The sequence below is a fragment of the Zalophus californianus genome, chromosome 3 (genome assembly GCF_009762305.2).
Source record: "Zalophus californianus isolate mZalCal1 chromosome 3, mZalCal1.pri.v2, whole genome shotgun sequence".
In the NCBI taxonomy this organism is placed as follows: Eukaryota; Metazoa; Chordata; class Mammalia; order Carnivora; family Otariidae; genus Zalophus; species Zalophus californianus.
In genome coordinates, this window is record NC_045597.1 from 45,471,648 (window position 1) to 45,487,147 (window position 15,500).

At 38.9% G+C, this 15,500-nt stretch overlaps 1 protein-coding gene across 4 annotated transcripts in view; it reads left to right on the forward strand.

The window, feature by feature from the left end:
• The window catches only part of DIAPH3 (diaphanous related formin 3), a 484,666-nt gene that overhangs the window by 273,331 nt on the left and 195,835 nt on the right, over nucleotides 1-15,500 (forward strand). For all 4 annotated transcript variants that reach the window (XM_027591357.2, XM_027591359.2, XM_027591358.2 and 1 more), the window contains one exon: nucleotides 169-298. In XM_027591357.2, the coding sequence (XP_027447158.1) occupies nucleotides 169-298 (130 nt within the window). The remainder of the gene's footprint in view (nucleotides 1-168; nucleotides 299-15,500) is intronic.

Below are 15,500 nucleotides of genomic sequence, written 5' to 3' on the forward strand. Positions count from 1 at the left end.
TTAAAGAGTAGCTTTTCAAGTACTTAAACGTTTGCAATTCAAAAATAGAATTAACTAATTTTATAATTCATTTACTTCTTACCTACAAAATACAGTATTAACATTAGGTACGTAGGCAGATTACCAAAATATTTTTGACTGTTTTTTTCTCCCTCTCATCCTGTCTAGCTAAAGGACACAAAATCAACAGATCAGAAAACAACACTACTTCATTTTCTGGTGGAAGTATGTGAAGAAAAGTACCCTGATATCCTGAATTTTGTGGATGATTTGGAACATTTAGACAAAGCCAGTAAAGGTTTGTGCTTTTATAGAAAACATTTCACTGCTCTGAGTCTTCAGTTAGTATGTCAAGACAGAAAATAATGCCTTTTATTTGAACAAACTTGCTACTTTGCCACAGTGTTTTAAATATATTTATAAAAATATAAAATATATGTAGTTGTGTAGTTAAGCTTTATGAATACCTGCCCAGCCCCACCCTCTGCTGCTCAGCTGCCTCCACTGTAGCCATGGTAACCCTCACTTGAGTCAGTGTCCTTCACTTGGGGACAATCATTGTGCCTGGGCCAAGCCCCAGTAACCAGTGTCCCCAATTAGCCTAAGTTCTAAATCTGTCTCCACCCACACTGAAGGTAGAGACTGCCCTCTTTGTCCTAGTAGAGACCAATCTGCCAGAAATTCCCTTCAGTCCTTTCTAATGCCTGGATGTCTCACCTACTTCTGTCCCCACTGGGTTTAGATCAGGTTGCAAAGGGTCAGGATAGGATAGGACCTGTTATTAATAGTTGGTTATAATATGATTTAAATGCAAGTTTTGACCACTTGAAGAATCCAGTTTTTATTTATATAACCTATTCTGTGAAAAAATTTTACTTGCTCCAACCACCAATTTTTGAATACACATTTCTATGAATATATGCATACATACTTCTTGGAAGACAACTCATTTGAAATGGTGGTATATCTGTATTGTCATTGTGTTGAAAACTGGCCATTAGAAATGTCAGACTATTTTTGTGTTGTTTGTTGTTTATTGTCTTCCTAAAGTTGGAATTTGTCAACTTAAGAATAACTTCACCACCGCCCAGTTTTAGTGAATATTCCTTCTTAAAAAAAAGTCACCTTTGTCATTTTCTACTCCCTTTGTTTCTTCTGTAAAACTTCTTCTAGTAACACTCTATCTGCAGAGTGGTAATGTGATTGGATGAGATGTTCTTTTGACAGTTTTTCCTGAGATGTATGTTTCTTCGAAGTGCATATCTCATACAGCCTGTTGAGGTGGTGGGGGGTAGAGGAGAGTTAGAAATAAGTAGTCTGGATTTTTAAGACCGAAAATAAGCTTTTTACTTTACTTTTTGCTCCTGCATGCTAATGTAATGATGTTGGAATTACTTACTTTGTCCTTGTGCTTCCTAAGAATGTCCTTGGTATAAGAAGATAATGACCGTATGTGTATACACACACACACACACACACACACACACACACACACACACACACACACACACACACACATATATATGGGTGTAAGTGTTTTAATGGAATTTAAGAAGGGAAAACAATTATTTTCTTATATTAAACAATGAGATAGGGCAAAAGTACACGGAGGAAGAAAACACATTAAAAATAACTCAGTGATACTCAAAATGCTTTTAAGTGATTGATTCATTCAGGGAAGGTAACTTCTCTAAAATGAGATTTTGGAAATTTTGAAATAAAAAGTAAACGGGCCAAAAGAGAATTGAAAGTGGGAGAATTGAAAGTGATGAATGGTAAGCATGATAAGTAAAAGAATAGTAGATGAAAAAGTTGTGCATAATGCCTTGAAATATAGAGAGAGTTCTTTTTCTGGAGAAAAGATAGCTGCATAGAGCTATAGCTTATACCAACATTAGGTCTTTGGGAAGAATTAAATCCGGGCAAGCATTTTATGATAATAACAATTTGCATTCCTGACCACTTCACCATCCTTTCCTCCTGGTTCTAAAACTGAACAGTGAGCTGGAACATACTTCTCTTTCAGATGTACATTTTAGTATAGTATTTATTTTCCGGCAGTGGTGCTCTAAATGAAGTTTTTAAAATACCATTTATCTATTTTGACTCACTTGGTTGTACTTAAAATTCTGTATTTTATTATTTTGCTTTTGGAAAACTAACTTTGATAAGGGCTTGAAGAGTTGTAGCTTGGTAATTAGATACTTCTGTTTATTTTCTTTTTCAGTGTTGCTACCGGGGCATTCTAGGGCCTTGGAGGTTTTTCATTTCCATCTGTTAGAGCGGAGGCATGCATATGTGTATAGGTCAGCACATAGCATGAATGTGTTTCACTGGAAGCAGCCCACTAAATATTTGAAACAGAAAAGCCATCATCGAGATATAGATAGATAGATACACATGGATAGAGATGGATATAGATTTTTTTTTATATAGTGTAGGTGATTGTCGAGCATAATTTCTTTGTGTGATTATATTACCCTGTTAATGAATGAGATTTTAGCGGAATGAATGTAATAGTTTTGGATGAAGTAAGTCTGTGTTTGCTTTGGAAAATTTCAGTGCTTTTATATTATATATCATCATTTAAAAGTTTCCATATTTGCAGTCTCCTCAGTGAGCTATCACATGAATTAAAAAGTACCTTTGTTTTTGAGACATAACAAAATCCTGGCCATTAAGTCCTCGTGGATCAGCAGGGGGATCTTTCATTGCAACTAATGAGCTTACCCGTATGACAATTTTCCAAAAATCTACTTCATTAGGGCTGCTGCTTTTCTAAGAGATAGTGGCTTACGGCTTTTCTGTTGTATTTCAGTGAAAATACTTTGGGTCATTATTGTATTTCTATATACCATTGCAATATTTCTTTCTTTTTTTTTTTTTCCTGGTCTTTGAAGGGTTGAATACATTGTTCTCTTGTCTACACAGTTGAAGTTAATGGACTCTAGTCTGTGAAAGTTTTATTGATTATTTCACAATAACCAGCTTCATTATTAACTTGGAATGTTTTTTTATTAATGAGTAGAAAATATGACAAAACTCTGGGGGTTTGGAGCGTGTATTAAAGTAAAACCAAGGTAAGTTTATAATGTCACCTTGTTCAGCCCTGTCTCTTTTAGGGTTCGTGGATCTCTGCCATATATTTCTCTTCTTCCCTAGGTAGTCTAAATTCTAGGAATGCCGTGCAAGTCCAGTCAGTAACTAACTTCTTCATTTGATAAGCAGGTGTTGTGTGATTACTCAGTGTCAGAAACTGTGCCCTTGTCTTGCTGCTGGTCCAAGGTTTAGTTTCTGTGTCTCAGTGGTGACCCAGGTGACTGCACTGGCACCTGGCTCCTGTCCTAACTGGCTCCTCTTACACTCTCAGGATCCTTGACTTCCTCCTCTCCTTCGATGCAGCTTCGATGCAGCGAGTGTTATTAGCCTAATACAGAGCCCTTCTTTTCCTTTCTCCCCATAATTCCTTAGGTGATCTCTTCAGTTTCCAAGGGCTTACATACCATCATTCGGTTAATGACTTACAAATTTGCACCCCAGTCTTCCCTTCTAAGCTCCACACTTGCGTATCCACCAGCGAACTTGCCATCTTTGGCCACACCACATGCATAGATCACGGTATGCCATAAAATGCGGCTCTTAATTCCTACACCCATAACCGCTCCTTCCCAAGTTTTGTTTACTTGAGAAAATCCTTCCTAACACCCTTCCTTTTGATTTCCCTCTTCTCATTCGCCTTGTCTCTTTACAGCCTCCAGCACGTCAACTGCGAGCTGCGTGGTAGATTCTAAGTTTCGTCTGTGGGAAGTGGCCTAGAATGTTGCCTCGTTCCCTCCTTGATCGAGCCACTTACAGTAAATGTCACCTTCCCTCTAGTGCTTTTCTCCTGGTTGTTCCGAGGAGTTTCAGTGTGCCCTACTCTTTCCTTAAGTATAAATTCGTATGTTTTCCAGAAAATCTTCGACCACTGTCTAAGAACTCAGAGTCTAGAGTAGAGACTATTCCTGGAACTCCTGGAGATGGAATTCACTTCTAGAGAATGGGCTGCCTTCAGGGTATTGTCAGAGTGGATTTAATGATTCCACATTTCTAATGTTTTTCACTTTTTTCCATTTCCACATGTTTATTTTTTTATTTTTTTTAATTTTTAAAAAATTTTATTTATTTGAGGGAGAGAGAGTGCACACATGAGAGAGTGAGGGGGAGAGGGAGAAGCCGACTCCCCGCTGAGCAGGGAGCCTGATGCAGGACTCGATCCCAGGAGCCTGGGATCATGACCTGAGCCGAAGGCAGACGCTTAACCGACTGAGCCACCCAGGTGTCCCCATTTCCACATGTTTAGCTTTTGGGAGCATTTTCTTTGATATCTTACATTTGATATTTGTCCTCTCCATTTTATTGACATCTCTGCTTTTAAGACTGTTTGTTTGCTTTTAGCTAGTAACTCCTTGGTCTGACCCAAATATTTGTCTACTCAGATACATCTCCAATTCCAGTGCCTCATGACTTTCCAACATTTTATGATAAATGGCTTACTAAATACCAAATGTTTATCTTTTATTCACCTACTGTGAGCACTTAGAACACTTCATTTCCAGGTGGCTGCCACCTGGAAATGTGTAGTGTTTGAAATTTCAAATTCATCTGCTCTAATAAGCAGAAAGCATTTTCAAAGGCTCCCATTAACCTTCTTATACTATACACTTCTAAAAATGCCAATTAACATTTATGAGTTTGATGTATATATTTTGAATGTTCAGGATTAGTTATTCAGTTGCATTTTAGACATTAAGTGTGTACTGTAAGTACATAAAAAATACTCATTGTGCAACAGACTTAAATAACATGTTAGGGAGGTCATAGGTTGGGGCCTCACGATTTTGAGATAAATAATTCATCTGGTATTTCAAATCAACTAAGATATTAGAGTTTCATGAAAATACTCATTTGTGTGTGCATTTCTGCCAATATAGTGAAATCATTTGAAAGAACATGGTGGGGGGGCATTTATAATAAAATAATTTAGAGACGACAACCATGTAGGGTATTGTTTTAATTGAATTGTCAATACAGGGTACAAAACTATATTCTGGTAGGAGCTGAATTCCGTCCCCTTGTGTCCAAGCCCTTCCTATGTGGAAGCATTAATCCTTAGTATCCCAGATCGTGATTGAATGTGCAGATAGGTGTTTAAAGAGGTGATTATGTAAAACGAGGCTCTTAGGGTAGGCCCTAATCCAGTGTGAATTGTCTCCTCATAAGAGGAGGAAATTTGGACAGATAAACACCAGGGGTTTGCATGCACACAGACCAACAATGTGAGGGCACAGCGAGAGGGTGGCCATCTGCAAGCCAAGGCCATATTCTTGCTTCAAAAGAAACCAAATCTACTGACACCTTGATCTTAGACTCCAGAACTGTGAGGAATGAAGTTTCTGTTGTTTAAGCCACCCAGCCCATGGCATTTGTGATGCGGCCCTAGCACACTAATAGAATAACTTAAGGCACTTTTCTTGCTTAGAGTTTTTCGGCTGTAGAATAGAGTAGCATATGCGGAATGATGTTTTTACTTGATCAGATCACTTAAAGAAGCAGTCATAGACCTGCTGTGTTAGGTGTTCACTAGTAAGCAATTTCGGGATATCAGAGGTTCTTGTACAAACCGTGAACTATCACATGATTTTATGTAATTACAAGTATGCCTCAATTCCTTTTTTGAATAGACACGACATAAATGCATACATATAAGGAAAAAATTGAGGCAATCTAAATAAATATATTCATGAATATTCACATTTCATTTCAGGGTTCAATCTATGGTATCTCCTAGATTTTATTCTAGAATGCATTTGTTTACACTGGTGTATTGTTTTTGTTCTGTTTTGTCTTTTACTCACTGCATCCCTCTGTATATTTCTTTGCCACCTGCCTCTGTTTTGCTCCTTTAATAGTTGTAATTTTATTATAAGCAAGTAGCCAATAAAGGCTAGTAACACTCTGAATTATCTGTTGACTCTTTTCCGAAAGGGACGTGTGGATGGATGGTTGTACTTCTTTTTGCATTATCCTATAGAAATAGTGAAAACATTTGCTATCTCTTACCTGTGTAACATGATTCTGCAGCTAGATGGTAGAGTAACAAGTTTTGTCTGGGAAGCTACTTTATGACTTCTGTGTAGTTAGGTCTCAGTGATCTAATTGGATAATCTGTACTGATCTAATAAGAGTTCTTAAGAATTGTAGAATAATTTTAATGTCACCACCAGCCCAATATAATAAAAGATAAATTTATTTTTAAAATATAATTCATGTATGGGTAGTAAAGGCATATATGTATTAATACATATAGGCATATATGTATTATATGTATATAAAAATACATATAGGCATATATGTATTAAAAGGACAGTATTTATAAAAATTTTCTGTTCAAGTGAACACTTTTAACATAAAAAGGTAGGATGAAATATAACTGGGTCATTCACAAGGTAATTACAAGATATATGAAAAATACACATAGTGTACTGTGAGTTCAGTGTGCTGGTAAGGGGCCACAAGATGCAAGTTGTCTGATTGGCATTTTATTTAAATTCTCCCAGTTAATTTCCAGGGATTATCTACATAGAGTTGGCATCAAAAGTTTATATCGGAGACTTGCATGTAAGTTTGTATTGCACTGTTGCTCTGTGCAAATATAAACCATTTTGAAAAGCAGCATAATAGAATGTAGAAAGACCAGGGCCAAAGTCCCTCGAAGGACTGAGGATTCTCTAGACTGATGTGGAAGAATACTAGGCATGGAGGAACTACACATCCAGCTAAAGATTGCTTTTTGAGATACTGAGCTGAGAACATTTCCTGAATCGGCTGCTGCTGGGGCTGATAGATGATGATGAAGAAGAAAAACACATCAGGAAGACCTCTATATCTTTTTGGAGGTTAGGAGACTGAAAGTGGCATCAATAAAGCATTAATCTTTTCAAGAAACTAACAGTTTACAGTGTTTGCAGATTTGGGGCCAGCTACGCATTTGAAATAGCTACTGGAACAGTTCTCTCAATGTCACCTGTGAGCCATAGCTCACATCAAGTCACAGGACAGGAGCAACAGTGACAAGCAAGGTCTCCGAACTCTCCTGGATGGCTGGCCACAAAGCAGTATTTACGGCCGCTCAGTGCTGCAACAGGAAGTGGGAAATTACAAACAAGGTGGATGAAAGGAAATTTCGGAATGAGAGCATTCTGAAGGATAGCTTATCGTAACAAATCTGTGCAGTCTGAGGACGCCTTGGCAGTGGATGGAACGTGCTCCGTCATGGCAGTCTGCTCAATGTCACTGCTCACAAGGTCGCCGTGTGGCCAGTTGGGTGCAGAGCTGTGGGGTGGCTCCGATGCCGCAGGTAAAACTGTCAGCTGCTGTCCGGAAACCAGGCTCTGTGCGGCTGGCAGAGTCCTGAAATAATAGTCGCATGGGCTTCGTGGGGCTGCCGTACCGATGAGCACACGCTAGGCTCCTTTAAACAGCAGAGGCATATGAATTTATGCTCGAATCATTCAGGAATACAGACGTCTGAAATCCAGGTGTTGGTAGGATGGGTTCCTTCTGAAGCCTGTCAGGGAGGAGCCGTCCCGAGCCTCTCTCTTAGCTTCTGGTGGCTGCCAGCAACCCTTGGTGCCCTCTTCTCCTCCGTGTCTCTCGCTCTTGCCTCTCTTTGTAAAGACACAAGTCATTTGATTTAAGGCCACCCTAAATCCAGGGCAATTTCATCTCAAGATCCTTAACTGATTCCCTGTGCGAAGATCCTATTGCCAAATAAGCCACATGCTGACGTGCTTTGTGGCCATGGATTTGGGGGTTGGGAGGGATACTCTTCAACTCCCTGTACTCATCCTTGTCCTCACTCCCGTAACTGCATGGAAGTAGCACCATCCTCTCTGAGTGCTGAAATGGTGAAGCGCAGTTACACAGACATGGATATGGACGGCAGTTAGCATTATGTTGTGAAATGTTTTGGTGTTTAAGGGTTATTGTTGATGAGCTTATGAAATACCCTTTTCTTTCATCATCACATGCAGATGCTACAGCAATTAAAACTGAAATCCATCATATGCCTCTGAATGTAAGGAATTTTTAATAAGTAGTGACAATTACAATAACTCCAATAAATAATTTCAGTGGGCAAAATAAAAAAAAATGGGATCCCCATTTAGATTATAGAGACGTTGCATTATGGAGGAAGCTGTTGTTACAGTCACATACTCTGAAGTTGGACAACTGGGGTTCAAACCCCAGCTCTGTCCATTGCTAGAGGTATAACCTTGGATGAGTTCCTTAGCCCCACTGGGACTCAGTGTTCTTACCTGTAAAATGGGGATAATAGTTGTACTTAATTCAGAGGTTTGTTGTGAAGTTATAGGTTAATACGTGCAAATAGCTATAAAATTGAATAGCAAACCATAAGGACTATGTAAATATTCTCTATATTTTCTGTAATTTAGCTGTTTTTCAGTGATTATTTCTTATTTACACACATCTGCCTATTCTGTCATTAATGATGCAGAAAAACATGAGTCTCTGTGAATAATATGATTATGTAATTTTAACATCTATTCTCAATAGTTATTTGAACAGGTCTCAACTGTGTCTTGCCTGAAACTTACTCAGACTTTAGAATTTCATAGATCTATGTTGCTGAAAAATTTATTTACTTTTCTAAAAATTAAAGATAGATAGATAGATAGGAAATTGCATAGTCTTAAATGCACAACACAATGCATTTTCACTGGTTGAGCATACTAGCATAGGGAAATGGAATTTGGAAAATGAGTTCTATTTTCCTTCCTCTGCTTCAGCCTGAGTCACTGTTTTTATTTCCTGTTTTGAACTTTGATAAAAAAGATTTCTTTTGAAAGAGGTCTTCTATTAAAAAGCTGTAAAAAGTAGCTAGGGTCCAACCACTCTTCAACAACTTAGAGCTTATTTTTTTCTGGAAGTGTTTGCATGTTATTTAAAAACAAATTTAGCAGCCCGGAATTATTAAGGAATTAGTTACTTGGAAATGTTTTCCATTTCCATATGAAAATATGAAATACGAATGAACACTTAAGATAAATGATACAAGTGATAGGAAAGTTGAAAAAGATATTTATTTGCCTGCATAGAAAAACCTAAAGAAAATATGTTCTGGATAATCTTCCCCCCCCTCCCCTCAGAAGAGATCATCTTCAAGTATAGATTTAAAATTGATCAGCAGTGAGACTGCTGTCACTGTTAGGACAGTTTCTCAGCAGCTGTCTGTCAAACTGAATTTTAAGGAAAAAAGTACTAGTGCTCATTAATAGTTTGGGGTATGTTTTGACCCCATAAGGAAAGAACTCTTTCCAAAAAGTTTGTTGAATTCTCACTGTGTAGCAAACAAGGTGCTAGGCACTTGCATCAGTAAGGATCAGACCTGACTTTGACAGTGAAAAAATGAAACAGTGGCCTAAATTAGATGGACTCATTCATTATTTTACGAGCCATCTCACGAGTGCCGCCTCCTGTCCAGGCAAAATTTGGAAGCCTGGAGAGAGCCATGAGCACAAAAGAAAAGTATCTGCTCTCTTGAAGTTCACATTTTACGGAACATCTGCCAAAGGAAGAAGTCGACGTAGAGTATGTCAGATGGTTAGTTCTGGCCTTCCGGGGCAGAGTTTTGTTTTGTTTTTCCCACAGTTAAAGTTGAGTGATCAGAGAAGGCCCCATAGAAGGTGGCCTTTGTGAAAAGATGTGAAGGAGGTGGGAGGAGGAGGCAAAGCAATTTGGGTGTCTGAGAGAAGCCCTTTAGGCAGAGAGCAGAGCCATGTAGAAGTCCCAAGATAAGCAAGTGAGACTGGAACACAGGGAGGATATGAGAGGAGATGAGGTCAGAAAGGTCACAGATTCTATAGGACACGATTCATCATTAGAGAGATTTTGACTTTACTCTGAAATGGGGAGCCATTAGAAAGTTTTCAAGCCAGAAGACTGGCATCTGACTTGTATTTTCAAAGGGTTGCTTCGGCTGCTGTCCTGGGGAAAAATCCAGAACAATAGCAGAAGCAGCGAAGCCACTCAGAGGCTGTAATAATCATCCAGGGAGGAAAGCATGTTGGCTGGGATGAGAAGGAGGTAGCAACAGTGGTGGGAGGTATTCCGATTTTGAAGGTAGAACCAACAGGACTTTATGAGTGGGTGTGTTGGGCATGAGAGAAAAAGGAGTCACCACACCAATCGTTCACTGAGATGGAGAAACAGGTTCAAGGAGGAAGATGAATTCCAATTTGGAAATGTGAGTTTAAGATGCCTATGAAATATTAAGGAAAGATGTTCAATAGGCAGTTGGTGTTTAGGGGAAGGATACAGGCCGGAGAAAAAATTTATAATTTTTCAGGTCTAGAGATATGCAGTCTAGGACATAGACTGCGTGGTCTCTCGTAGTCCTCTGTGAAAGTTTGTCTCATAATTTGCACAGCATCCAATCTATACTTCATATTTACCATAGTACACAGTAGAAGTGGTACCATCTCCCTCCCATACACATGCACACAAAACCATTATCCTGAGGGAACGTTTTGAATACTGTGACAGACGTCTCTGTGACGGACCTCTTTTGTGTCATATTTACCGTGTTCTTGAACATCTTATTTGCAAGAAGGAATTTTCAAATTCTTACAGGTAAACATGGTTTATGAAAGCGGTTTGTTTGTACCACTACTACTGGTATCTAAAAAGCTGACTGACCTTTAACATTCTCTTCATGGTTGTGGAGGACAAGGCTGCTTCTCTCCCCCGGAGCGGAGAGTGGGGGAGGAGGCCGAGGGTTCAGCAGAACTGACGTGAGGGAGCCCTTTCACTGGGCTGCGTTCAGCCTCACTTCTGCTTGCCTTCCACCTTACCTCCTTCCGACTCCCAGAGCAGACATAGACCATTCTCTTGCAGCATGATGTTAAAAAAATAAAATAACCACAAAAATCTCATTGTACATAGTACAGTAAATTAGGGAATGCAAGTTAGGACAGTTTATTATAACGGGTCCCATTAAGAATCAGAACAGTGGGATGGAAGGAAAGCTGAGCAGAGGAGGGCCAGTGCTTGGTGAGGGTAACTGGCCACTAGTTTCCCACTGCTTCTTTCGATTTACCTTTGCCTGTTGCATACCGAGCTGCGATTTATTTTGAGTTTGTGCTTTTCTGTCCTCTTGCTTAAGTTTTAAACCTTTTCAGAATAATCATGGGTTTCATAATGCTATTCCAGAACTTAGATTTTGTTAGAGGCCTACTTAATGTGGAGGTTTTTAAAATTCTGAGTTTTTGTCCATCTTGTCCATCCAATTTATTGTTTTTTTTAACTCGCATTTATAAAATATTCTTAGAATTTTATAAAATACTTTCATTTGCTTGGGAGCCTGAAATGCTCTAGCCTAGTTTGTTGCCCTCAGAAAACGACTGTGTTTGTGAGCATGGGAAGGTTCATTTAGGTTGAATGTTTGATTGTTTTTATGGTAATAAGTTGTTGTGTAAGCCTTCTTTAAAGAAATCAATTTCCCTGAAATATATCATGATAGGTAAGAATGAATGTGACACTTCTTAGGACACTTGTTATAAAATAATAAGCAGCATCTCCAGGAGATATTCATAGAGGATTGTTATTTAATTGTAAAAATCACTTACATGTATGTAATTTCTATTCTCCTGTCTTGAAATCTTAGTGAATGGTGAAGGCCATCACATTACAGAAAGCCTGTATTCATCATTACTTTAAACTTAAATATTTATGGTTGTGACTTTTAACTTTTATACTTAACACCTCTAGTGCATAATTATAATGACAAGGCACTTGAAGACAAATCTGTGTGTTGGATTTTAAGGTTTGAGCTATTTACTCTGTTAACCTCACGAGATTAAAGCTAAATCCAAAATCCATTCCTTCAGCAAATATTTGAGTGTCTGCAGTGTGTTATGTAACTGAAGATACAAAAACAAATATGGTATCTTCCCTCAAGGAATTCGTAGTCATTTGGGAGAGGAAGGCACACACAAAGATAAAAGTAATGGAGTGTAGTAATTGCAAAGATAGAGATAATTACCTGGTATGATGGGTGGGGAGGGCACCCCACTAGGGGGGCTAGCTAGAGTTTTTGACTCTTGTTATTTTATGTATGAGTGGGAATGATCAAGGAACAGTGGACAAGGCAAACAGACATATTTTTTCCAGGGTCAGTACCTGAAGAGGGGGTGAGGGGGAGGGAAACTACAAGCAGGATGTTGCTCTAAGAGTAAAGCATAGCAGAACATGAAATAGTCAAGCCCGCTTGTGGGTGGAGCTCAGATGTTGTCATGAAAGCAGTTTACTGGCTAGCTTGAAGCCACCTTTAAATTAGTGTTTGTCTGGAAACTCCTAAGTGCAGTGTGGAGAAGGCACTGAAGGAAAAAAGCAGAGATCAGAGAAGAGATAAGGATCCCGATCACTTGAATGGTACTCCCATGAGCAAGAAATTAACTGTTTGCCAAAGGAAATACCAGTGATGTCATGATTGGATCTGAGGGTTGCAGGAGAGGAAAGGGTACTAGCAGGTTTCTGCCACAGGAAACACAATTCCTGGTTCTGCCTGGGTGTGGAGATTGCAGATGGGCAGTTGCCTGGGGGCAGACACATGTGACATTTGAGGAGACTGAGAGACATCCCATTTGAATGAATATTAACCGAGTAAAATGCAAAAGTGGAAATTGCCCTTAAAATAATCTAGTCAACTCTGATGATGGCTGTGTTTTGTTACTTCCAAATAATGGAAAGGAATACAAAAATAAGATTAATTTCTTAGTCGAGGACTGTGACAGTGTTGAAAGATAAAATTCATACACTGGTCACATACAGGGACACCAGTAAATTAACACTCCTTTGAGGATGTACAATTTAAAACTCTGCTGTAGTTGGGATTTCTAATACAAAAAAATATGTATATATAATCACTGACCTCGAAGAACTTGACACAGTGTGGTTAAGATTACATTTGAAGATGTCTAAAGGAATTATCTGTGGAAATAGAATTGCTGAAAAAGAAAGACGCCAAAGAAATTCTTATATATTCTTTAGTTTTACCCATTGGATGACCCAGGCATTATTAGCCTACAATTTGCTCACATCCTTCTCTCTTCCAAGTATGCTTTGGTCCTTAGTTAAAAACCAGTGAAAGTTGGTCACTTACACTTAAATGTACAAATAATGTAGCCAGAGACTGCTGATGAAGCATAAGTAATGGCTTAGTGGGGTTTCCATCTGTAGAGCAGCTTCAAGAAGCATTTTTAAAGACCACTTGCTTTTTATCACATCAACGTTAAATGTTTGAATATGCCGCAAACAGTCCTAATATTTTGTTCTTGAAATCAGCAACTTTTCTTTTTAGACTGACTTCTACAACACTGTTCCTGGCCTGATGATGATGATGGTTCTTTTTACTTTTTCTTTGAGTCCACTATTACTTCTTTCAGCTTTTAAGCTCTTCATTTCTTATAGAGAACTAAGAATAACAGTGCATCATGCACTGTCTTTAAAAAAAATTCCTTCTCCTATGTTACAGCATTTGATCTTTTATGAAATGCCTCTGAGGTAAAACTAGGACGTAGGATTCTTCCCATTTCACTGATGTGGAAATTAAGCCAGTGAGAAATTACTTCAAATCACAATGATAGTAGAATATCGTTTCTGACCCACTGGGTAACAAAGAATTGGAAAAGTTCACAGGATCACTTCATACAGGCTTCTTTCTTAAGCCTTTCTCTTATCACCCTGGGAAGTGCTCATAACTCACGGGAATGGCTCTGTGTTCAGTGACGAGCAGCTGGCTCTTCTGAGGACGGCCCAGGTTGTTAAACCCTTCTGAGCAACACAACTCATGAATCAAAAATTTATTTATTTGTTTGTTTTTACACCTCCTCACAGGTACTGGAGTTCTGCCTTCTCTCCAGACATGTACTTCTGTATATCCATGTGGTATATTAGAAATATGTATTTGGTCATTTTCCAGTTTCCTGGTATAGAGCTCCTAAAACCTCTAGAATTTCTTAAGTGATAAAAGTGTTTTTTTGTGTGCTAATGAGATGACTCAGGCAGGTGGGGGGTGGGGGGGAGGAACCTAGATAGCTCCCAGATGGGAGTCTGGTCACCAGAGGCCAACAAGCATGTGATTAGAGGGTTAGAATTATCAGCCTACCCTCTGACCTCCAGGAAAAGGGAAAAGGGGCTGGAGATAGAGCTGAGTCACCAATGACGGCTCATTTGATCAGTCATGCCTGTGTCATGAAGCTTCAGTAAGAACTCTGAAACAATGAGGCTGAGGAGGCTGGGGTATATTCATAGAAGCTATGGACACTCTGTACCATCTCCCCACCCCCATTCTTTGTTGCATGCATAGCTTCCCTTTGGCTGTTCCTGAATTGCATCCTTTATGATAAAACTGTAATAGCAGGCATAGTGCTTTCCTGAGTTCTGGAAAACATTAAATGATGGAAAATAAGTGGGGGGAGGGGCATGGAAACCCCTGACTCTGTAGCCAGTTAGTCAGAAGTGTGGGTTATGGGTGGTCCCTGGGTCTTGTGATTGTCTTCTGAAGTGAGTCTTGTGGGGCTGAGGCCTTAAACTCCATGGGGTCTGCATTAACTCCAGGTACTTAGTGTCAGAATTGAAGTGGAAGACTACCCAATTTGCGTCCACGAATTGGAGGATTGACAGGTATTGGAATGTTGTATTAGGTGTCAGAAAAAAAAAAAAAAAATCCAACTGTGTTCCTTCCCAGTGTTTGTCTTGTGCTTTTTGTTACATTGGAGTCCCTTAAACTTTTATTTGTCCTTTCTGTAGGTATTTCCCAAATATGTGTATGTATAATAAATTGGATTAGTGGACTAACAGTATTTTAAGCATGTGGTTTTGTTCCACGGTGTATTAACACATGAAGTTTCATTTAAAAAATAAGGTAGCATGTCTGTCTGTCATCCAGCCATCCGTCCAGAATGCTTACATCTAGTCCCCTGAGTTTGGCCATATGTGGATTACTTACGATAGCATGACGCAAGATTATACAAAAAGACAGTCATTGTGTGAAAGCCACATCTATGTACTTAAACACTGTTATAGATAGGTAGCAGTTGTAAAAATAAAACCTACTCTGTAGAGCAAAACAGTTAAAACTCTGAAAAACAAACTGAGTGTTCTAGAGGGTGGGGGGGGGATGGGTTAGCCTGGTGATGGGTATTAAAGAGGGCACATTCTGCGTGGAGCACTGGGTGTTATGCACAAACAATGAATCATGGAACACCACATCAAAAACTAATGATGTAATGTATGGTGATTAACATAACAATAAAAAAATAAAAAAAAATGAAGTCTGGAATTTAATTGCCTGAGGTCGAATTCTGACCTCACTACTTTTAGTTGTTTGACTTTTACTCTAGTTTTGTTATCTGTAAAATGGGATAATAGCAATA